The sequence below is a fragment of the Mustela nigripes genome, chromosome X (assembly GCF_022355385.1).
Source record: "Mustela nigripes isolate SB6536 chromosome X, MUSNIG.SB6536, whole genome shotgun sequence".
Taxonomy (NCBI): domain Eukaryota; kingdom Metazoa; phylum Chordata; class Mammalia; order Carnivora; family Mustelidae; genus Mustela; species Mustela nigripes.
In genome coordinates this window covers 29,324,811-29,349,748 of record NC_081575.1, presented here as the reverse complement: position 1 = coordinate 29,349,748, position 24,938 = coordinate 29,324,811, and the positions used below count along the sequence as shown (strand labels likewise).

General features: G+C 49.0%; 1 protein-coding gene across 2 annotated transcripts; it reads left to right on the top strand.

Moving 5' to 3' along the window:
* Positions 1-7,773: 7,773 nt before the first annotated feature.
* On the top strand, positions 7,774-23,953 carry ATP1B4 (ATPase Na+/K+ transporting family member beta 4). Of its 2 annotated transcripts, none has more exons than XM_059385530.1 (8): positions 7,774-7,836; positions 11,818-12,082; positions 16,356-16,484; positions 16,750-16,854; positions 19,683-19,879; positions 20,731-20,787; positions 22,956-23,051; positions 23,792-23,953. In XM_059385530.1, exons 1-8 carry the CDS (start codon positions 7,774-7,776, stop codon positions 23,951-23,953), a joined length of 1,074 nt encoding a protein of 357 aa, XP_059241513.1. The 2 variants fall into 2 exon arrangements, with proteins under 2 accessions (XP_059241513.1, XP_059241512.1); XM_059385529.1 differs by having other exon boundaries at positions 11,818-12,094.
* The last annotated feature ends 985 nt before the right edge of the window (positions 23,954-24,938 follow it).

Genomic DNA, 24,938 nt, shown 5'->3' with positions numbered 1-24,938 from the left:
CCTATTGCTGGTACAGTTACGGTCACCTCTGCGCCACAGTGTCCTTCCTTCCTTCCTGAGCAGGAGGCAGCGAGCACGGTGTTGGACTTGGCAGGCACCATGACGAACGGGTCTAGCATGGAGGGCTTTCCTCTGAAGGTCTGCTGCAGCCTTGGTGACAAGGCACCCTTGACAGATTCGGCCGATTCAGGAGAGAGATGGGCCCAGTTCCCTGTGTAAGTGAAATAGGTAACTGCTCGTGTCAGCATTTCCCAAGTCACGGTCCTCCAACCCCTGCGTCAGATTCATCTTAGTGCTTTTCAAACCTTCAGATTTCTGGCCCATTTCAGATCTACAGAATCAGAATTTGGAGTTGGGATCCAAGAATCTGCACAAGCTCCTCACATAACTCTGTGCACACGAAACTTGAGGACCTCTGCTCCATGCTCTTCGAGCTTCACTTGAGCTGCGGCGTCTTTCTGAAAAGTTCTTTCCCTGCTATCTTCGCTTAGTGAAGTCCTGTCCCATCCCTGGAGGCCCAGTTCAGAGGTAGCTGCTTTCATGAAGCTTTCCCTGATTTCATGAGTCCTTACCTCCCACTCTCTCCTTGCTATGGGATAGGACATATTAGGCATATAAGAATTGGGGTACAGGCAGGTGTTGGGGATGAAGGCACATCTGGCGTGGAGTTATAGGAAGGGATTTATGTTTTACCCCCAACTTTTCATTTGGAATCATTCAGAGGTAAACTATGATAAATCCTAGTATAGCCTTCACCTGGAAATTGCTCACATTTTGGATTTGCACATATGTTCTCTCTCCATATATGCATATGTGATACACATATGAATGTGTCTGGTGACACATTTGAAATTGAATTGCAGGCATCATGCCACTTTCTACCTAATTGCTACTTCAGCATGTGTCTCCCAAGAATAAGAAGAGCATTTTCTCATTCTCTTGCATCATCATAATACCATTATCACATCCAAGAAGTGTTATGTTGTTAGAATAATATTATCCAATACCAAATCCATATCAAAATTTCTCAAATTGGGGCACCTGGGTAGCTCTGTCAAATAAATAAATGAAATCTTTTTTTAAAAATTCTCAAATGATCTCCAAAACATCCTAGATGTTTGTATTGATGCAGAATTCAATCAAGAATCATGGATTTCAGGGCACCTGGGTGGCTCAGTTGATTAAGCATCTGCTTTCGGCTCAGGTGATGATCTCAGGGTCCTGGGATGGAGCCCTGAACCCCACTTTGGCCTTCCTGCTCAGCGGGGAGTCTGCTTCTCTCTCTCCCTCTGGCCCTACCCCTATCTGTGCTCTTTCTTTCAAATTAAAAAAAAAGAAAATCTTCAAGAATCGTGGATTTCACTTGTCTTTTTTTTTTTTTTTAAGTTTCCTTTGGTCTAGATTATAGGAGTAACACTGCTTGCTTCCCATTGCGTCACATGGCGGGGCAGGGGCGGGGGTTGTCCCTGTGCTATGACCCTGTTACTGGTGATGCTAAGTTCAATCACTTATATATGGGGTGTCTTCTGGAACTCTTTATTGTAAAGGTACATTTTTTTCTTTGAGATTAATAAGTGATGTGTGGATTAATTAGGAATGTGCATATTTAACAAGTTCTTACAGTGAATTTTGAGTGCCCTCAAGTCTGAACTGCTGTTTTGCATGTTGTGATGTGAAGGAAGGTCCGCAAGGCCTTGTCCACCTCCCAGACAGAGACTCACCCGGGGACGAGCATGTCTGTCTACACCATTCACCTCCCGCTCCCCCTCCCAATGGCCCCTCTGTCTTGCCTGGCTCCAAAGCGCTAGCACAGGAGGGGACATTGCCTCCAAAGTGAGGGAGCTCTCTCCCTTTACCAGTAAGGTCATCGGCCTTGTGAAGCAGAACTGTTAAGAAGGATCCTTGCGCTAATCCAGTGAGGGCACATATGGGAACACTGAGGTTCAGAGAGGTGAAGTGACTTCCCCAAGCTATTTGGGGTGGGAACTGGATTCGAATCCCGTTTCAGCTGTAGAGCCCATGCTTCTACGTGCCATGCCATACTCCCTCCAGAGCACTCACTCTGCCTGACTTCAAGACTCTCTCACCATTTTCTTCTGAAGCCTTCTGGGCCCTTGGCATTCCTAGGAGTAAGGAAGCGGGGGTCCTGGGCTTATTCTCTTTCAAGGTGGGGAGACGGAGTGACGCAGAAATCAATTGGCAAGCGACTAGCAGAGCAGGGCCGCTGATGGAGAGACGGTAAGCTCTTGCTTATGAATTTGATTTTGATTTAAGAGGCAGCTGAGAGCCACTGTGATTTCTGACTGGTACTTGCTGAATCCAGAGTGGGTTTGGGGTGGATTAATATCACTGTCCTTTGTGCAGGGAAATGCTGCAGCTTGATAATAAACAGGTTCGCAGGCTTTGGCAGAAAAGACCAATGTTGCCCAACAGTCCCTTCTGTGCTTGGCACACGTGATCGACTGCCTTTAGGCTTCTGGCTCTCTGTCCAATCTGTCACCGGGAAAAATGCGACCTCTTAGATTCTCATTAGCTCCAGAAAACCTCTCACCTCCCTAAGCCCCCCCTCCATTCCCAATTAGCAGAAAATGAGCCTGGTGGAGGGACCTCCCTTTGGGTAGCCCACACTTTTCCCCAATCACTCAATTCTTCCGTGAGAACGCCAGGTCAGATGCTGCAGTGAAATGAAAATGATAGGACAAACAAACCCACAAAAACAAAAAGCAAAAAAACAAAAACAAAAACAAGACCGTCTCCTACTAGCAAGCCACTGGTAATTTGGGGGTTTACTGTCCAGTTTAATCTTCAGTTTCAGGTTGCCCATTTTCTAGCGACAGAGGTATCAGAAAAAACATTTCTGCACCTGTTGCAAAGTCTCAGCTGCGGCTGGCGACAGACGCAGACAAACGCATATAGAATGTCAGCCCGGTTTTAGCGTGTGTGCTGTTGAAGCCAGCGCATGTACACTTAAAGTATCATCCAAGTTTAGTACGTCCTGATAAATTACACAGCATCACTTAGGGACACAGGAGATGTCAAAGTTGGAGGACTCCTAAGAGGTCATCCGGCAAAGCCTCCCATCCTCCTCGTCACCCACCCTGGCTGAGATACCAAAGTTCGGGCAGCTCCAGTGACAAGGGACTCCTTGGCTTTCAGAGGCAGCTGGTGTCTGTGACCAGCTTCTTTTCAAGAGAGGTCTTTTCTAAAACAAGAGCAATCCATCGTCCTGGTACCTGCTAGCCACTGGGGGCTACTTCCTTCTTCAGAACAAGGGATCTCCTAGGGAACCCAGGCCCCACCCCCAACCCTAGGGGGACTGAAACTTCTAGCACTACAGTTTCCGAGCCCGAACCCTGGCTGCTGCCTCTGAAGGATTGTGTCCTGAGCTCTGTTTCCCCGGTGGGGCTGGGGGGTGTTGGTCGGGGCGGCCCCGCCTCTATGGCCCCACTCCTCCCTGCCCACCCAGTGAGCGCCAGGCTCCTGGGAACTGCGGCCTCTGCGGGCCCACTGCGGTGCCGAGAGTTGGCTTGCCAAAAGCCACCCGATGCAGCAGGTAAGCAGGCAGTCAGAGAGGCGTACTGGCTTTCTGAGAGGCGGCAGTCTAGCTAAGGCAGGAATAGGTTCTAACTTAATAATCTGCTCATCACACGCAGTAAGAGACACCCTGACTTATTCAAAGACACCGTGGGCGGTGCAGAGGATGAATAAGCATGATTCACTGCCACTCTGGCACCCGGGGCACGAAGAATAATAAAACCCAAAGAATTGTAGCCGCCTGAGTAGTAAATTAAGAGATCCGGGGCTCAGCTAGACTCTAGACATCAATGTTACCATGGCGATAAAGGGCCCCAGCGTTCAGCAGTTATTATAGAACAGGCGTCTAATAGGCTAGTCTATGTCACAGCCAAAGCCCAAGGGGCTAGCAAAGAAGACCAATTAGCATATCCATTCATTAGGGGCCTCTGCACACTTCTTCTCTTAATTCCAATTAGCTGTTTGTTTGAACCAACGTCTCTTGCCCGCATTATGTTCATTAGTGCCTTTTAGCCACTGGAAATAGGCTTGAATCTCCACAAGGACCTCACACTTTCCCAAGCCTTCATTTCCACCCCCAGGGGTCTAGGCTTATACAGTCACAAACTCATGGCCCTCAGTCCCTCGAAATGAAAGCATCTCTCACTGTACAACTGTACTCGACAGATGGAAACTCTGCTCAGGAATGTGATGCGCTAAGGGTTCTTCCTGGAACCCAGCGAAGTAGGGATCTGGGGCCATTATCTGGACCATTCAGGTCAAGGAAACCCTCTGGCCTTAGCCAGTGAGCCTGCTGGCTACGCCTGCTGGCCACTGCTCAGAGGCTAGCTGTGCGGGAGGGGGAGCTTCGGGCACCAGGGACCATACTGGCATCAGCAAAGTCGGGCAGTAGCTGTTCCAGCTTGAAGGACTGCCCTTCAAGGTCCAACCCAAGCCCCGCCTATTCCGGGAAGCCTTCCCTGATCTCTGCAATCACAAATAAGATCCACCCCTGCCCCCACCGCTTCATGCAGTTTGAAGATGACACCCTATGCTGGGCAGTACTCACGGGCAGTCTCAGGCCCTAGGCTGGCCTGGACCTTCAGCACCCATGACTTCAGAGTCCACAGGTCACTGATGCTGGAAGGGTCTGGGGTTCTAGAGAGTCCCCAGTGCTACCCAGCTGAATCCAGTGGCAAAGACCTCTTAAGCCCCACTGCACATGGCCTCCCAGAGAAGATTTAGCAAATCCCTAGGTAAGGAAGCACACAACTGCTCTTTGGTAGCTCTGTGACACACTCTCCCCTCCCCCCACCCTACACACACACACACACACACACACAATTGCGGAAGTGACCCACAAGAACAGATGTCAGAAACTAGCCCCTCCCGTGGTGAAGGTGAAGATTCTCTGAAGAATGCTCTGGGAACAGGAGGACCCAGTCCATAGGTTTCGGTTCCCCAACAGCCACCCAGCAACTATGCGGTTTGACCAGAGCAGGCATCCAGGAGATGAGGCTTCTAGAAGCAGCTGCTAACATCTGCGCCCAAGGACTGGGCATATACAGTTTGAGAAACTAGAGTCATTTGCCATTCAGTCTGCTGGCAAAGCCTCTCCTCGCCACTCTTGCCTCTGGAGCCACCGTTCACTTGCAGCTTCCCTGGTCCCTTCCAGGTCCAGCCTGCTGTGCTGTTCAGCAGCTTGCTTCCCACCATGTATGCCCCCCCAAAACTGGCAGCAAAGGTTTCTCCTGAAGCTAGAGTCTTCTGAGTGTGAACTCACACAGATTTCTGTCTTTGAGGTCCTATGGGATTTTGTTATTTTACCCCACCCAACAGCTGGCATTCCAGAAGACAGCCTGATCTATAGTCAAAATACATGGCAAATTTCTGCTCAGGTCATCATCTCAGGGTCCTGGGATCGAATCCCGCATCGGGCTCTCTGCTCAGCAGGGAGCCTGCTTCCTCCTCTCTCTGCCTGCCTCTCTGCCTACTTCTGATCTGTCTCTGTCAAAGAAATAAATAAAATCTTTAAAAAAAAAAAAAAGGCTCGGGCGTGGGAGACTCTGGAGAATGGAATATTTTGTTACCTGAGGTCACATTGCTCCGAATCTCCTTTTGTCTTCCTGCTTTTGGGTTTTTTTCCCCAGCTTTATGGAGATGTCTTGACATATAACATTGTGTAAGTGTGGGTGTACGAGGTGATTTGACTCACTTGTATGTTGCAAAATGATGATTACCATAGTGTTAGCTAATAAAACCTTCACCGTGTCATTTAAGTGCCATTTCTTTTTTAGGGGGAGGACACTAAAAATCAACTTTCTTAGCAACTTTCAAGTAATAACACAGTCTTATCAACTATACTCAGCACGCTGTACACTAGATCCCCAGAACTTACTCACCTTAGAACTGGAAGTTTGCACCCTTTGACCACCATCTTCCCAGTCTCATCCCCCCAGACCCGCTGACCACCATTCTACTCTCTTTCTAGGAGTTTGGCTTTTTTAGAGTCCATATACAGGAGAGCGCTTCCAGTATTTGCCTTTTGCTGTCTGACTTACTTCACTTGGCACAATGCCCTCAAGGTCCATCCATGTTGTCGCTAATGGCAGGATTTCCTTCTTTCTCATGGTGAAACGATACTCTTGTGTATGTGTGTGTGTATCACACTTTCCTTACCCATTCATCCACTAATGGACCCTTAGGTAGCTTCCGTACCTTGCCTATTATGAATAATGCTGCCCCCCCCAACTCTTGATTTTTGAAATCTTGCTTACATGACTGTGCTCTTTTCTGCTTTAGGAAGACAAGACCAGTTAACCTACTCTTTGGTTTTTGAGGATTGCCAAGGGCTTCAAGATTCTTATATTTAACATTGGGAGTCACACAAAAGGCTTGATTGGAGAAAGTGTGAAAGAGCCCAGTATATACTGAGATCAAGTTAACCCCTGGAAGGTATTTTGTTTTTATTAAAGTCCAGAAAGTGGAATGAGTGTCTCTTTTTTTGTCAGTGGCCTCTTTCTCATCAAATAAGCGTATGGCGGGGGGAGGGACTCTGTTAAGGAAGAGTCCTAATTAGTAGCGTTCTAGTACATGGAGTCTTTATTTGAAATTAAGCACTATGGAAGCTGTCTTCATCAGAATGGCCTAGGCTTGAGATTATGAATAAGTCAATCTATCTAAGCTATTGTGCTGGCTTTTTTGGTTATGTATCTGCCCAGAATCTCATTGTCTGCAACGTTCTCAGCCACCTGGGTATAATGGGTTGCAGTGGGGGGCGGGGGGCAGGGGTGATTTTGAAGGAAGAATCACAAATTCCACCCAAACCTTTTAGCCACCCAGGCTCTGGTGGGTGGACTGGACAGACCAAAAACGCTATTCAGTGTTTTGGCTCTTTCTACTAATTTTTCTTTTGTTGGTTCCCACATTGGCTTCAGGAGTTATATATGTCTGGGAAACTGACACGGCAAAGTTCTGGCCTGTTCCCTGCCCTGATGCTAAGGGATAAATATAGATCTCAACCACTACAGAAATGTGGCCAGGATTCCAAGGGCTGTGTGCGTGAGGGGCAGCAACTGATGGGACCATTGTGACATGCGGGCTAGAAAAAGGCTTCTTTATGTCCAAGACCCTTGCTGGGGAGGGGAGGGGTAAAGCAGGAATCTGGCTTCTAAAATCAGAATGCATAATCCACATGTCAAGGGGCTCATGGGTTGACACAAATAAGGAATATTGTAGGTGGCTTGGTGTGGGGGGGATGGGGAGAGCAAAGGGAATCTTTCCTGACACCCTAGATCCTTTCGCATGAGATCAGTCTTATGAAAAAAGAAAAGTTATCCTAGCTCCCACCCACGCCCCACCTCCTGCACACGCTGCTACTCAGCTCTCGATTGAGAAGAACACGACTTAAGGTTTCCATTGGGCCCATAGTAGCTCGGGTGCTAGAGAAGGGCAGAGGGCGGGTAGAGACGTGAGGTGAGGGGGGCGGTGAGTCGCTCCTCCTCGTGACCCAGAATATCTCCCCCCTCCCTGTGATGATGAGCTTGCTTTTCCATAAGGGCTTTCCTTTGATTCAGGGAATGGGCCAACCAATGAGAGAGGGGCATGTTAGATTATTTTGGGGAAGGGCTCATGCCAGGAGGGTTCACTTTTAACTAGGCGCCAAGTGTCCCCAGCAACCAGTGTCTCCTGTACCAGTGGAAACTCCAGAACTCTCACCCCCTTGCCTGCCTCTGCCTCGTCTTTGCCCACGGAACAGCCATGAGAAGGCAGCTCCGGTCCAGAAGGGCTCCGGCCTCTCCGTACGGTTACCGCTCCAGACTTGTGAGTCCCGGGGAGCAGAATGCTTTGCCATCCCTTTTGAGGGGGGTGGGCTGGGGGTTGCGTAGATCTTGGCTTTCGGCTGCTTCTCCTCAGCATGGGCAGGAACAGCGAGGTTTAAGGAAGCCTATAACTTCAAGATGGAGCAGTGACTCCTGGCACCCCATTGTGCCCTAAACTGCTGCACTGAAGGAGGAAGTCCCTCTTCCTGGGGGAACAAAAGACAAGGGGAGGGGAAGATGCCAAAGAATAGGGACCTTCTAAAATTGGGGGGGGGGCGTCTGGAATTTAAACAAATAGAGCTTTTGGAGTCTGGGAGTAGAGGTTTTGGTCCGTTAGCAGGAAATTTTAGCCAGGAGAGAGAGGAAGGGGAAGAGGAAGCGAAACACACTGCCCACCCAGCTGCCTCAGTCCCCTGGGGTGGGAGAGTCTTAGGAACCCAGCTGCTATTTTTCTAAAGCAGAAATTCCAAACTCTCTTGCTAAAATCAGAGAACCGTAGATAGAAGCTGGGAGTAATCTTAGACATCATCTCTCCAGAACCCCTCATTATGTAAAGGAGGCTGCTGGGGCTCCGAGCACCGGAGTGACTTGCAAGTTTCCTCACTTTTAATCTCCGGCTCTATTAGACATGCGGTAGGCGACTCCCTAGTCCTCTGTCTCTCCCCCACCTGCCGCCAGCCCGCCTGCCACCCCACCCTGCCCAGCACACACACACACACACACACACACACACACACTGGCACACACTCGGGCACACACACTCACACACAGGCACACACACGAATCTCTGCTGTCGCTGTTTATCTCCAGGCACCACAGAGGTCTCTGAACCCACCGTATCCTTGCATTTACTTTGCTCGAAATTGTTAATATATGCCACACACAGTACTTTTTTTCTGGGGGGGGGGGGGTTGTGGGGAGTGTAGTCTGAAATCTCCACCAGAGAAGGCTGTGATCTGAGCCCCGGGAGGAAACAAAGCTTAAATCCACTTTTCTTTGGAAATGGCTGCTTATATAACCAAGGAGTCAACAGAGGAAAACACGAACCCCTCCAACCCCGTATCAGCCTACAGAGGGCTTCCCTTCTCAGCCACACCACGTAGAATCTTTCTTTTCCCATTTCCAGAGTCCCTCCCAGCTTTCGGAGCAGCCAGAGCCTGTAGGGCACCTACAACACTTCCTTCCTTGGCTTCTTCTCTACGTACTGTTGCTAAAGCGTTATGTATCCATTCGATTAGTTGTCAAGCGCATCCGAGGGTCTGCTCTTTATAGGAAATGCTTGATTTTTAAATGCACCGGGGGATCTTGCCCTGTAGAGGGACTACTTGATCAAATCTAAAAAGAAACTATTTAATGCAGTAATCGTATGCCAATTTCTCTTTGAAGTTAACCAACTATTCAAATGTTTACAGGGTGTTACTCAATGCAGGGCACAAATTTTTCCTTTGGGTCATACTGTTTGTTTATATGTTTATATATTTAGAGTGCTCAAAATGGAGCTACCCTCTGCCCTTCAGACTCTCCCCTTTTAGGGCAACACGATGGCCCGAGCACACACCCACTACTATAGTCCAGCACGTTCACACATGCTGCCACAGGAGGGCACGGCCACTTCAGGCAGCGGGCAAACACAGACCCTCTCACTCCCAGAGTCCTGACAGGATTCTGTTAAATAGTTAGTTGCCCCAAAGTGCCTCCCTTGCATAATGGGAGGTTCTCCTAACACAGGGGAAGCAGAGGAGAGCAAAAAGAATATTTGAGGTTCCTGAAACTCAGGCAGTGTGAGAGCCGTGGGGAAATTAGCTCAGAGAAGGTTAATTCTTCCTGGGAGGGTAAAGCTTTAATGACAAGCCATCTTTAATGGGATTATCATGAAAGCTCATATCTACAAATAAGATCAGGCGGAGGCCCAGGCCAGCTGTCTGCTCCGTGGAGCAGAGGTGGACAGCAGGCCCTCGCACAAGAGGGAAAGAAAAGGAAGCTGTCCAGAAAATATAAAGGGGACACTAAATCCCCCCGCAGTGAATCGTTCCACCTAAATTCTCTGAGATTCCCGGTTGCGGTGGATTCTTCCCAGGCCATGAGGACTACACAGCACAGTCCACAAGGCTGCTGGGGTTAAGACGATGAGCTCTGGGAGAGCAATTTTCCCAGAGTCTGGCTCAGGTTTTAAGCCCAGTAGTTATCACTGGCACTCGTTCAGTCCCCACTGGCTCCCGAGCCGTGGGCCCCACATGGATGGAGGGACACCAAGGAGTTGGAAAAAATACCCACTCTGCCCCTTGAGTGCTCAGAATGTAGTTGGGGAGGTCAATTGCGTACACACGTCTGCACACGAGGGAAAGAGATTTAAGAGCATTTATTAGTCCATTCAACACTGAGCGGATGGAGGCTCTCCTCCTGAGCCTTGCACCATGAGTCCGCATCAGAGTCAGAAATCCTTGATTATGAGCACCTACAATCCCTTGGGAACACGGACTCTGACCACCCCCCCACCAGTGGTGGCCCCAATCTGTTAGCGACGTCTAGGTGCTTGAGCTCAGGGTGTCAGGGGAGAAACGTCACTGCCCCGGGTAACGGGAAACACAGGTTCTGTTGACTTGATCACGAACTCTCTGTGTGGCTGCAGCTGCGTCCTGCCCCCTCTCTGGGCCTTCGATGGACAAGGGAATCTTCAGGGTCCCTGTCAGTTCTAATGTGGTGTGTGATAGAAAGTTCTATATTGGAATAGACTCGAGAGCCGTTCAGGATTGCTTCTGATCCGCAGCCGGATGGCACGGGGCAGACTGAACGCTGAGGGCAGAGTCTTGTCATTCTGGGTCATTTTTACTGATTCTGAACAATCCAATTTTCTGAGCCCCCGCCCCCCCCTGCCCCCCACTAATGGCAGCATTTTTAGCTGAGTGTCCTCTAAATGGCCTTTGAGGAATCAGGCAGGGAGGGGGCAGCACGGAGCCCCTGGTCTCTATCATTTGACACATCCAACCCCAACAGGTGCACAGGCCCCGCCACCCTTCAGATTTGGACAGCAGAGAGAAGGGAGGGTGGCCTCATTTTCTGCTGCTGCAGGGAGCCTTGGCAGACCCCCAAAGAGCAAAGATCCAACTCTCCTGCCTGTGGCCGAGAGGCATTCGAAATCCTGTCGGTGAAGTCTGGGTTTCTCTTTTTTTGGTTTAATTTTCTTAGAACCACTCAGAGAAGATTACAGTTTCGGATCTCAATAACTGCAATCAGCCAATCAACAGATATGTGCTGAGCACTCACGACGTGCCCAGATTCTCGCCTAGGGTATGGGGTTGGGTGGGGAGCGGGGAGACGAGGGAAGTAGCAGTTGAGGTTCCAGACCTCAGGGAGTCTGTTCGACCAGCTGAAGGCAGGAAGAGGTGCCAGCTCACGCAGCAGTCAGAGAAGCAGCAAACAGACTCCTGTGTTTTGTTTTTGCTCGGGTGGGAGTCTAAGTTTTGAGGAGGGGTCCAGCCGCTGGCCTCGTCCTGCTGTCTGTCAGAGGCTACTTTCAGGTGCAATGCGGGATGGTCAAGTTGAGCACCCACCAGCGTGTGGGACCGACAATAAAGCTGACCTGGCCTTAGAATTTGCCGTGGTGGACTCAAGTGTCTAAAATGACTCTGTCCTTGGTGTCCAGCTCGGCTCCGCCCTGACAGGCCAGACAAAGTGAGGCCAAGGGCCCAGGACAGAGGAGAGACAGAAGCAGAGCCCTGAGGGGAAGAACCCAAGGGCCTGCAGCTGAGACTAGAACTTACACCTCTGTGGAAAGAATATTGGGTCAAAATGGGTCAAAGAAAGGATATTTCCTCCAAAAGAGCAGAGAGAGGGAACATGTGCTTCTCGTAACCACAGGTGTGTGTCCGGGGAGGCTACTCCAAATACGAATCGTCTTCCATTCCTTTTGGCTGGTGGGATGCGCCCTGGGGATTTTTTTTTTTTTTTTCAAAAAGGGGACTGTGTTTTGTCACCCTTCCAGGACGATCAGGATGAAGTGAACCAGAACTACTTAGCAGATGAAGAGGAAGAAGCTGAAGAAGAAGCTCGGGTGACGGTGGTACCCGATCTGGAGGAGGAGGAGGAGGAAGAGGAGGAGGAGGAAGAAGAGGAGGAGGAGGAAGAGGAGGCGAAGGCGGAGGAAAAGGGTCAGGGTCAGCCAGCAGGCAATGCCTGGTGGCTGAGATGGCAGATCGTGAACGAATACCTGTGGGATCCGGAGAAAAGGATGTCTCTGGCCCGAACAGGTCAGAGTTGGAGTAAGTCCCAGTTGTCCCAATGCCCCAGTCGGTGTCCTTTGCTTTTGGCTTGGTGTCCAGGACCCCTTTACCATACATTGGATGGGCTTGTCTGCACACTTCTCTCAGATCTCATGTGAAGGGCTCGATGCCTAGGGAAATGCCTGCACTGGGGGCAGATCCCATCGGAAGAAACCAAGTAGGTAAACACATTGGATGGTGGAGCTGAAAGCCGCTGGGCTCAACTTCATTTGCGATGCAAAGGGTCAGTAAGAATGAGTGGGAAAAGCCCAGATTTTGTTTGTTTAAGTCCCAGCCCCATCGCTTTCTATCTGTGTGACCTCAGGCTCATCCTTTACCCTCTCTGAGCCTTGGTTTTCCTCACCTGCCAAATGAGGGAAACAATCCCTACCTTGTCTCTCCCACAGGATCAGCCTGAGGCTCATTTTGGATGCTTCAGTTGTAAACTTGAAAGCACAGTTGCCTCTTGAACAACACAGGTTTGAAGGGCACTGCTGCGCAGTGTTTTCCCCACAAACACAGCGTAGTGCTCTAAATGTATCTCCTCTCGCACAAGGCCGCCTCTTCCATGGCTTACTTTATGGTAAGCAGACAGTACATCCCACATGGAATGTACCAAACACGCGTGAATTGACACTTCCTGTCACGGGTAAGACTTCTGGTCAATGGTAGGCTGCTGGGAGTTACGTTGGGGGAGTCAAGAGTTAGATAGATTTCTGACCGCACGGGGGTCGGTGCCCCTCAGTCCCACACTGTTCAAGGTTCAAAGGTACTATGCAGGAGACTGCTGCAGGGCTGTGGGACCGCAGTTCCTGCTAATTTGGCGGCGGGTTGATAAAATCCCATCGGTTCCCCCGGGAATGTCAGAAAAGGAAAGCCAGGAGGCGCGCCCTTGTTCCCGGCTTGCGGGTGTTTCAGGCTCTCAGGGGGGCACACAGAGAAATTCTGTTTAAAGAGGTCATTTCTGGTGATTACGGCCGAGGCCGCATCGTGCTCGATCGATGGCAGAAGGGCATTCCTTAGCCAGCGTTTCGGCTTCACAACCTCTCCAGCACCCCTCTCTCAGGGTCCTACTCACCTCTTGAACTATTCACGCTGAGCCTTCTCCTTAAGAGATTTAGCCTGTGATAAAATTCACACTTGCCACACTCTCCACACGGCCCAGAAAAAGAGCAGCTGCTGGCTTGGCACTCAGTTAACCCACAGCAGAACAAAATAGATGACTGGACGGGTGAAATCAGAGTCCCCCAGTGTCCGAGGTCTCGGTTGCTGAAGTTGACCATCATGCCTGCTAAAGGCCCTTTTGGCTGAGAATTTTCTCCCCCCGCCCCCACCCCCACCCCCCAGTTTAGGTTTCTAATTCAGCTCCGTCAGGGTGAAAGGGCCAGGCCTCCTTCCTGGAATTAGGAATAGCAGGTGTGGGGCTCTAAGCAACGCCCACCTCCCTTCACCCTTCCTTAGTTCCCAGCCCCACCCCTGCCGATCCCTCAAACCCTCAACTGGAACAAATGTACCATTCAAGGAACATTCCAACGTTCTGGAAGCTGCAGACAAATGCGGACGCTCACTGGGGCTCCAAAGGGGGCACAGCTGTTTCTCCCTTGCCTAAAGAAGACTGGGAACACAGGCCTTGTGAAATGCAAGTGCGCTTCTGGGAGAGGGAGCTGTACTTTAACCCCTAAACGGCCGGTCCCTGGAACTTTACCCGAGTTGCTGAGGCAAGTTGGTCCCATGGAGAATAATCCATGGGCCAAAAAGAGTGATGGGGGAGAAATGTTCAGGTGCCCAGGGAAGACACGGCAGTGGGGACACCCCATGGTAGGCTGTATCTGGGCCTTTGATGGCAGGTGTGAAGAGAGTCCAGCAACTCAGGCTTCTGCTGTTGGGCTTTGCCTGGGCAGGCGGCACATGGTGATGGTAATGCCTAGGCCACCAAGCACATGTTTTGCTGCCCTCTTGCTTGAAAACTAGGTGCCCACTTGAGCAGTTACTAACCCTGTCTCAGCCTGCACATATTCGCCCAGCCTATGGTTATAGTCTGGGTCTTTCCTTTGGTAGGGGGGCAACTTCTATTTTTAGGAACTATCTGTTATTTTATTGGATACTGACAAAAACCATATGAGGTAGTAATATTATTATCCCCATTTTACAGATGCAGAAACTGAGGCTTAGAGAGGGTAAGTAACTTATCTAAAGTCACACAGTTATGAAGCGGCAGCACTGGGATTCAAGCCCAGGTCAGACGAACACTGGGGTTCACCCTCTTGCTGGAACACCACATTCTCCTCACGAAGTATAGTGATGAGCAAGGCCCTGACGGGTACGGTCTCAGGACCTGATGGGATGTTCTGGTGGGAGGAATAAAGAATCTAGATCATGGGTCCTTACCCATGTCTATCCAAGATACCCAGGTCTAGCCAGGCTTGGGTAAGGCAATCAGAAGAGACACCTGCACTACCTAGAGGAGTAGCGCAGGGAAAACCTGGACATCCAGGGAAGAAAAAGCTGGAGGGATCAAAGGGTTCTGATGTAGGTATGGAGCTTGGTCTTCCTTGGTGGGGATGGGGGGTGGGCAGCTGTGTTAGCCCATCACAGACTTCAGGGCTAAGGGGTGAGGCTCAAGGGACTCACCACTAGTGCCGTTCCCCCCTCTGCATTTCCTAGCCACACATCCTAGGCAGGGCGGAAGGCATCTCCAAGGGAGCGTACCTATATCCATTGCTTTCCTTTCATCCATGAGACTGAGTCTTCTCGTCCGCCAGGACGGCTCCGGCCATGGCTCCCTTTCCGGGGCTGGGGGTGCGGGTAGAGGAAAGCGGGAGGAGGCACCAAGTACCACCGGTGCACGGGTGCTGCTGTTCCTTCTCCAGGGCTTCCAGCCGAATTGCTGTGTTCCGGCTCCAGTCCTGCCTCAGTTTACCTTAGAAAACATCAAGGTTCCATTTCCAGTGGGATGCCTGCGGAGCTTTCTTCCCCCTTCCTCTGCCCCTACCCACCCCACCCCTTTCTGGCTCATTTTATTTGGTTCATGGTTCAATTTAAAGATTAATATTTGGATTCAGTTTTGGGTACAGCAGAGTTATGCGGTTTGTTCCGGTTTCTGGTTTGTGAGTCAGTTCCAATCTGTCGTTCTGACATCATGTCGCTGCTGTGAGCAGAGCCAGACACTGTTGCCTGAGAAGGCCCCAAGGAGGACTTGAAAAGAACTTCTCAGCAGCCATCTCGTGCTCATCCACCTCGCTCGGTGCTGCCTCATCCTGGGGCAAACCTAATCCCAAAATAGCCAGTGGATGAGGGACTCACACGGCCGTGTTTCTGGTCCCACAGCAACACACATATGAATAATGACGATGGTGGGGACCAACCATGTTTGTAAAGAGCACTTGGTATCTGCCAGGCTCTGGGCGCTGCTATTTAAATGTATCGTCCCATGCCAAGAAGGAAGTCCTATCATTGACCTCCCAGGACAGATGAGGAAATTGATGCCCAGAGAGGCCAGCAGGACTCGAGGAGAAGTGGAGTTTTAGATATTTTTAGGGCTGTAGATCAGTATATGAGGTGAGCAGCTAAACTTGTTTCCATTCTCCCTGTGAGGAATTAGGGGCACGGAGAGATTTTGGAACTTGCCCTAGCTCACGGGTAGAGCAAGTGTAGATGTGAATGAAGCACACGCTCTTCCCCCTTCCTTCCTCGTCACGTGTTCTTTTGGAAAAGCAGAGCCACTTAAACTTTTGCTGAAGATGAATAAGATTGGAAATAAGTAGGGTGAGGCCTCACTTTGCCTTGATTAGAGTAGAAGCAAGTCCGGCAGAAATTAATCAAAAGTTTGAATTATAGGCTATGTGAAAAGAAATGCTGTTTTCATCACTTGCAAATACATATAATCACTGGGGCCAAGCTGCTAGGACTCTTCAGGGCACCTGCTTTAATGAGGACTCCCAAGCAATTTGCCCTCTGCTGTACTTTCAACTCCACTCCCCCGTAATCTTGCTCATGGCCCTCATCGGCTCAACAAGCCCTTCCGTCGGAGATGCTGTAAAGGTACACGGCGATCAGACCTCCGACACAATTCTCACGAATTCCAGATTGGTGAGATCTGAATAAGCAAGGACATACTCAATCTGGGGAAGGTGGAAAAAATAAACAGATAAATAAGAAACGTCGCACCTGCTGGGGTTGGTTCTGGCTCATGTGTTCAAGCAAGGAGGCAGGAGGGCTTGTTGGCAAGCACTGACCACTCTCATCTCTGATCCTTCTGCAGGCCTGATTTTAGTCATTTACTTCTTCTTCTATGCCTCCCTGGCTGCTGTGGTCACTCTCTGCATGTACACGCTATTTCTGACCATCAGTCCTTACATGCCGACCTTCACCGAGAGGGTGAAGCCTCCTGGTGAGTGCCCAGATGCCCTTTGCTGTCCGAACTCGCTGGACAGAAATCTGCTTGTACAGCATGTTCAGCCTCAATTAACTTTGGCTCTTCCCGGTAATGACTTGGGGATTCAATTATTAAGAGTAAAAGTAAAATGGTACTTGGCAAATTATGGTCCTTTTTATTTTGATTGCCTGGGAGGGGGGTAATGGTTTCATGGGAATCAATACAAAAAACTTATCCCCAAGAACGGGTTAATATATCCAAGACCTGTTTTTGTTGCCAGGAGTTATGATTAGACCCTTCGCCCATAGCCTTAACTTCAACTTCAACGTTTCTGAACCTGACACTTGGCAGCATTATGTCATTAGCCTAAATGGCTTTCTCCAGGGTAAGTAAGTTCCTCTGAATGGGCGCAATCTCTGTGGAGAAGCGGTGGGGTGGGGGTGGGGGATTCAAAATTCACAATTCACTGGAAGTCCCACTCTTACTAACCCCAGCCCATCCCGGTCTCTCCTTACCTTGCATCCCCCTCAGCAGCCGTATGTACAATCAAGACTGTTCTGGTTTGTGATTGTATGTTGTCTTGAAAGCATAGAAGGCAAGTCTCCAGCAAGATGTTAAGTTCATTGAGGCAGAGAACTTGTTTTCTTTTCTTAAACATTCTAGGGCACCTAGTTATGTCCTGAGCACATCCAGATGGCTCAATAATGACCATTTATAAAAGATCATTCCAGGGGGTGGGTAGTGGTGAGAAAAGAAGAGTATTCTCCAGAATGGGAAGAGTCCTGCCTCCTATACTTTCTCAAGGTAAGAGAATTCCTTTCTTGGAGATAGGCCATCTTGAAGGAAGAGGGCAAGGGTCTTGATTTAATTAACATCCCAGCAGGGAGTTAGAGGAAGAATCTCTGGGTGACAGTCACGCCAACATTTTGATAGCAAATGTTTGCAAGACGCCCATCTCTATAGTGTCATCGGATACACTTCCAGGGACCGACAAGTGGCTTTTTGAGAAGCCCTTCCATGGACTCAAAACGGAGGTAGCTCTTTGGTTAAGGTCCGACACAGAGCATGAAGGTTCTAAAGCCCCAGTGGGTTGCATAAATTATTTGCGGAAAAAAAGCCAGTTTGATTGCTTTGGTTGTCCCTGCCTGGCTGAAATGGAGGGGTGGAGAGCAGTAGAATATGCACTGAACGAGAACAATATTTTATGTGACTGAAAGTGTTACTTCTCATTTAACTTTAACCCTCCATAGAAGCGACTGACGGGGCACCTGCATGGCTTAGTCATCGGCCAAGTGTCCAACCCCTGATATCTGGTCCGGTCTTGATCTTAGGATTGTGAGTTCAAGCCCCGTGTTGGGGCTACATAAAGAATCTAACATCTCCATTCTCCAAATGGGGCAACTGAGGCTCAGAAAGGGGAAGTAATGTGATAGAAGTCTCCCAGCAGCCGAATCAGTGTTTAAACCCACATCCATGGTTGTGACACACTGGCCACGGGAAGTGTGATCCAGGACCCGCAGCATCAGCATCCCCTGGGAGTTTGTTAGAAGGGCGGGCTCTCTGGTCCCACCCCAGACCTGTGGAATCAGGATCGGCACTTGAACAAGATCCGCAGGTGATCTGTATAAATTTTAAAGCTTGAGAAATACTACTTCTCGTAATTCTTTGCTGCTGCCATATGACCTGGAGTTAGAATCTCAGCTCTGTATTAGTCATGCTCAGTATCATTTTGGGGAAGGCTGAGTTTCAGATTCCTCATCTGTAAAATGATGGAGGCTGGGTCCTTTCTGGGTCCACGTAGTTTTTCGAACTCAAAACAAACAAAACCCAAAACATTTTGGGCATCAATGGCCAGCACAATATCTTCTCTTCTTTCAAACTGTTTGTGAGCTGTTGCAAGTGTGTTGTCAGACTCTCTGCTGAGGAAATCCCCTGAAAAGCTAGTAGATAGAGAAATACCAATTCTGACCTGATGACAGAGATGGTGAACATTAGGGAAAGCATCAGGTTTTTAGTTCCTAAGTGTAGATAACATGCCCTATTTAAAAGGAACACATCTCTGAAATAGACATCTCAGAGTATCAATTTCATTCCCACGAGGACTGCGATTTTGCAATAAGGGTCATGCCCATGTCACATTATTTTTAATGGAACTACCTCAAGAGAAACAATGAGCACGTGATTAGAGCTTCTATTTAGAAACTTAACATTTGAACATAGTTCTTGTTCTAAAAAAAAAAAAAAAAGATTAAAAAGAAACCTTGAATCAAATGTAGCTTTGTCAAAGGAAAAATAAAGGCTTAACGGTAATTGGAATAGATTTAAAATTTCCAGTTGCTCCTTAACAATACTAAACCCGAGTGACAACCTGTCCAGATTACAACCCAGCAGTACATTTGGAGTTTTACCACCAGCAGATCATAGGTGCATAGTCTCCTCTGAAAAACTGAGCTACTGGGAACATGAGTGCATGGGGACTAGACCTAACAAGACAAACTGGACTCCGTCATTTAAAGCCAAACTGGAAATAATGCAGTCGTTTTCAAAGCCCAGTCCGTGGCATCTGGTAGTCCAAAGAGTGAGCTCACAGACAGCCCCTTTCTCCTTGATAAGTATGCCTTGGACTCATGCTCCATTCCATCCGATGTAAAGGGACACAAACCCTGAGTGCTTCGAGTCTCGGTAGACAAGATCTCACCCTCTCACTTTCTCGGGGGGGACCCTACAGCTTGTCACTGGTTTCTGTCTTTCAACCTAAGTTCTATTCTGTGGTGCTAACTTCTGTCCGTAAGGGATGAGAAGCTGGTTTATCTCCTTTTCCTCCCTCTCTTCCTCCTCTCCCTCCCTCCTGTCCCACAACACACACTTTTCATTTTCTTGTATCTGAAAAGAAATAATGGAAAATGGAAGCTATACAGTGACCAACACATGACCCAAATATAGATATTCCAAAGTTCGTAGGGAAGGAGACGCCATCAAAGTGGGCCAAGGGAACGAGCCTGAAAGGCTTCCGGGAGAGATGCTGCCGGGGGATCTTGGGCACCGACGCCCAAGGGTCCTTGGGTCACAGCCTAGGCCAGGCTGAGTGGGCTCTCAGAGGAGCACCAGCAAGTTGCAGAAAGGAAACTAGGGAGGAGGCTCCTGGAAATGTGGCCCTCCCCTGTAGCACCTGTCTAACATGCCCCCCCTTTGCTGCCCCCACACGTGCTTTAGGTTACAATGACAGTCTCCAAGAGGAGATGAATGTAGATTGTCCCCCGGGGCAGTACTTCATCCAAGATGGCGATGAGGAGGAAGACAAGAAGGCCTGCCAGTTTAAGCGCTCCTTCCTGAAGAACTGCTCTGGCTTGGAAGACCCTACTTTTGGCTACTCTACTGGACAGCCTTGCATCCTTCTAAAGATGAACCGGGTATATTGGCCCTTGATACTCCTGTGATAATAAGTAGAGGAGCTGGGTAGGGGCTCCGGCCCCTCTGTTTCTCGTGGGCTCTGTCTCGGCACACTGCAAGTCTGGCCACTTTTACTGACAGCGTCAGTAATACAAACAACTGGACAAACCTATCAAACAATAATCCCCTTTTCTCCCTGATTACTTCCTATTTCCACTCTTGTCTCCTGCCCCTAACCTGCCCTTTGATGCCCTCTGTCAGTAATAGGGTCCTGAGCTGTTTGGAACAGGGGACTGACACGATGGGGGAGGGACAATTCTTCTATCATAAGAGATACACTTTCCTCCTCTCCTGCCATGCCTTAGGTGTGGTAGAGCCTTACCAGGCACATGGCTCTTAAAACCGGAAAGTTCTTTCTATCTTCAGGGTTCTCCTGCTGCAGTTACCTTTGTATGAGCATCAGGCACAAATACAAGGGGTAAGCTGAGCTGCACAACTCTGGAGATATTTTTGCATTTTTTGCCTTTAAAAAAATTATTTTTTATTTGACAGAGAGAGTACAAGCAGGGGGAGCAGCAGTGGGAGAGGCAGAAGCAGGCTCCCCACTGAGCAGTGAGCCCGATGAGGGGCTCCATCCCAGGACCCTGAGATCATGACCTGAGCCAGAGGGAGAGGCTTAACCCACTGAACCACCCAGGCCCCCCTAGTTGTTGGCTTTTGTAACATTCCTGAGAGGGCTAATGGGTTGTTTATGCCTAAGGAAGGGGTGGTTTAAGGGGGGTTTAGAAAAGCCCCATTTTTACTGTTCAATCCATTTTGGTTTTTGATGCTTAAAAACAACAACAACAACATTCTGGTTTTCTTTTGATAGATTGTAGGCTTTCGTCCTGAGCTTGGGGATCCTGTGAAGGTGTCCTGCAAAGTTCAGGTAAAGTGCCTTTTTGAATAAGTACTGCTAGCCCATCTGTTTTATGCAAAAAGATGGTTCTTCCCTCCTAAGGTTTTCATCGTGGATGACTGGCTGTAGGTTAGGGAAAGGGCTAGGCTTTTCCTAACTATGCCTCCCTTTGGTAGCTTCTGGCCTCCCTCTTGCCAGAATGCATTCAATTCATGTGTGTTTGTGTGTGTTGTGCGGGTGTGTGTGTCCACGCTGGTTTATACCTGCGAAAGCTGAAGAACGACCCTGCTAAAGGCCACAGCAAGGACTGACAGTGCGCCTGTCATTAACTGGGAATCTGTTTACACTTTTGCTTTTAGCTCTAATTACTTGTTTCTTTGAACTAAACAAACAGCTTTTATTAGAGTCATTAGTCCCTGCTTTTCAAACAGAATTTCACTTTTTGCAGCAATGACCAGTGGCACTGAGTGTTGGGATAACAAATGACTACAAGGGGAGTATAAACAGAAGTCCATTAATATGCTAATTAACTGTCCTTCGAGGGACCATTAACTCCTATCTCATCCACCAATTAGCTCCTTTGTAGGAAGAAGCCCTAGGTCTTGGGTTTGCTTCTCCAACTGGAAGCAGTAGCTCCCTCCAGTTTCCCAGCATCCACTGCGCCCCCAGCCCCGGCCAGCCGTCTCGCTCCTGTTCTTGAAGCCGGGTAATCCCCATCCTCCGTTCTAGAAACAGCTCGAAACTCCAGCCTCGATGGTGGTGGATCAGAAAGCCGCAAGAGGTAGCATTTACCCAGCACGCATTTATTGGTCACTTTTGCTCTACCGGGTACTTTGCTAGGTGCTGGGGGCGTCAAGATAACTATGGCTCTATCTCTGAAGTCGGGGCTTCACGTATTCCAGCTGCTATGAAAGGGGCAGTGGGGACACTGACGATGATGAGTGATGAAAGGTCAGGCCATGGTTTGCCCCGCCAACAAGGTAGGAAGGACATTCATTCTGTTCACATGGACACGAGTCTGTGTAAATACACACACGCACATGCGGTGTGACGACAAACTAGTGGCACTGATTCCCCAGACTACTCACAGACGTGAACTGCATGGCTTTCTAGAAGAATATGTAAGTAAATCATAAAGACCGACTCGGTCTTAAACTAGCATGTTAGTTGGCTCGAGTCCTATTTACAGCTCCCTAGAGCCATTCGTCTTTCTGCTTGCACAGAACCTTGCTGAGAACTGTCTTTTAAAAAGAAAACAAGAAACAGTAAGAGTCATTATACATTCTATAATAACCAAAATCCACACCCACTGTGGAAATCAAGCAGGACAAGGTAATCACGAGGATAAATTAAGGGGAGCTTAGAGTATACTCTGAACGATCATACTATGTTGACAGAAGGAATCACATGACCCCAGTGAGTGATTTGCTGGTAGTGAACTCTGTTTGTCCCTCATTAGTCCTCACATCTCTGCTAAACAGGGCAAGCCTAATGCCTAGGCAGAATGGTCAGTCCCCTACCTGATGTGACATGATGAGGGTAGACTGACTTCTTTCATCTTTCCAGCACTGGCTCCCTCTTGCTTGTCCTCCCGAGGTCACCTCCCGTAAGTAAGCACTACAGAGAAGATGGTCAGACACACGAGTTTTGGTGGGCCACACTGCAGGCCGTGTCCCTGGGCAGCAGATCCCAACGCGCAGGGTCTCCCGCCCCATGGAACTGAGCCCCCGGTGTGCAAGGCGTCATGGCGTGGGACCTACTCAGCATGTTCTAACTTCTGCCTGCCTCAGCGTCCAAGACTGGCTGCCAGGCCCACGATTATTTTTTTTTTTCCCCCGAGAGGGGCTGGCATGGTAGACCCTCTTGGTAGAGCAGCACCGACTACTGGCCACCCCCTAGAACCCTTCTATCTGGGTCTCCTAGGAGCCAGTATGGAACTATATTGAGCACGTTCGGTCTCCTCAGTCCAGGCTTTCCATTCTGTATTCTTTGAACTGAAAACCGAGGCACAGTCTCTCCCTGGAAATGTTCTGGCTATAGGTGTGGGGTAAACTATGCCCCATTCTGCTTTCATGGGTCTTCCTGGGACAGTTGTTTCTGGGTCACATCATGATTTACCAGGGGCACAAGCCCCTCGAGCTCAGGCTTCAATTCCCTGGGGGACCCAGCATCCCACATATACCTGCTTTTACTTCCAGAGAGGTGATGAAAATGACATCCGATCCATCAATTACTACCCAGAGTCGGCTTCTTTTGACCTTCGCTACTACCCTTACTATGGCAAACTGACTCACGTAAGCCTGTATCCTTTTCAGTCTTTGCTGTCAAAAAGGGCTCAGAGACAGAGGCAGGGCTGCCCAGAATCTCTGAGAATTAGGGAGCAGCATGTAGTAACAGTGGGGTGAATAGTGGCTGGCCAAGACCAGGAACTCCCTCTCCCAATTCCTACTACAACCGCTCCTTTCCATATCTGAAGGTATTTCACATATGGTCTGGTCTAACTCCTTCAGCTTACAGATGGAGAAATTCAAGTTCAGAGAGAGAAAGTGACTTGCCCAGCACAGAGAGCTAATTAGTGGCAGCGCCAGGAGCAGAAAGATCCCTGTCACTGCATTCCACAACACCCAAATGATCAAACCCGCCTGTTTGTTCCAGGTGAAGCCTTGGGGCAGGGGTGGTGGGTCACAGGGCCGGGCTTCACCTTGAGCATAGACATTTTAAAGACACTAGTTCTGGCTACATTCGTCGTCTGATAACCCAGAAAATCCTATCACACAGAGTTAGACCTGGTTTTCCCCAGAGGACAGTCAGACATCCGACAGGGACTTAGGGGAGAAAGGTGTCATTTCCCCCACGGAACCAGGGCAGAGAGAGAGCGTGTCAGTTGCTTTAGCCACTCGTGACTGGGATTTGCTCAGTTCGCTGGTGAGAGTTACCCCATTCTGCTCTGAGTATTTGCTCCCTTGCATCCTGTTACCCACCCCCCACGGCCTCTGCCCCTCCCATTTAGAAGTCATTGTTCTTCTGCCTGCAGGTTAACTACACCTCCCCGCTGGTGGCAATGCACTTCACAGATGTGGTGAAGAACCAAGCGGTGCCTGTCCAGTGCCAGCTGAAGGGCAAGGGCATCATAAATGATGTCATCAATGATCGTTTTGTGGGTAGGGTGATCTTTACTCTGAACATAGAAACCTAAGAACTTTGCGGGGCACTCCCACTAGTTCTGTTTCTATTTTATTTCATGTAACCCCTGGTAGGACCTGAATTCTTTTTCTTCGCTCAGGACACAGCCAGACGGACACCTAAGACAGCAGATCATCTTTCCTTGCCTTTGACATATGTATAAAATGACATTGTGGGATTGATTTTTTAAAAGTAGTCTCTCCTGATAACAAATAGATGATTTTAATTTCCTTTCCCCCTACTTAAAACTAAAACCCATTCGTGCTGCTAGAGGTCTCACCATAGTGTAAACATAGTATCTGATAAAATTCACAAGGGCCATGAAGGAGAATTTCTATAACGATTTTAAATTCGTGTTTTGTAAAATTTTGTTGTTTTTAGAGGTGAGATTCCTCCCAACCAGGCTGATAAGCTTTTTGTTTGTTTGTTTCTGGTTGTTTTTTTTTTTTTTTAATTTTTTCTTAACCTACCTGGCAAGTTCCTTCCCTGGGAATCACCAATCAGACCAACTCAGCATACACCTAGGGCTATCATACCTAGAGAACTCTATATCCAAGAGTGCTTGAGGAACTGGCTGTCTCAAATGGGCAACTAAATAATACTGATTTGAAGACTAGGTTATCTTCAACTGGGACAAAAAGCAGTGCTAACTGGATATCGTTCTGGAATACAAATGAACACCTTTCCTATGACTTTTGGGGGGAGGGGAGGTCCATAGCAACTGGGGTGAATACTTACCATGTGAATGGGATTGGCATTTGATTCCTTGCTCTGTGGTGTGATCATCCAAAGGCAGACATTCCTGCACACAGGTTTGTCTCAGCTGCAGGCAAAGGAGAAAACGAGGAAGATCTCCACCCGCTAATTATTCTTGGGCCCTATGCTTGGCAGTGATAAAACGTCCTTTGAGACCATCCGGGAGGGGCATGGTGAGCCCCAGCTACAGCTCTAGGGATTGAAATCACGGTCCGCCAACTGATACACAGTAAGACAGAAAG

What these genes read in the sequence shown, in the direction of transcription:
- ATP1B4 (XM_059385529.1), top strand. Translation starts at nt 7,774, where the DNA reads ATGAGAAGGCAGCTCCGGTCCAGAAGGGCTCCGGCCTCTCCGTACGGT. An exon ending in CCTAAATGGCTTTCTCCAGG is followed by an intron (nt 16,855 to 19,682) that starts GTAAGTAAGTTC and finishes CACGTGCTTTAG; the next exon opens with GTTACAATGACAGTCTCCAA. An exon ending in ACTATGGCAAACTGACTCAC is followed by an intron (nt 23,052 to 23,791) that starts GTAAGCCTGTAT and finishes TTCTGCCTGCAG; the next exon opens with GTTAACTACACCTCCCCGCT.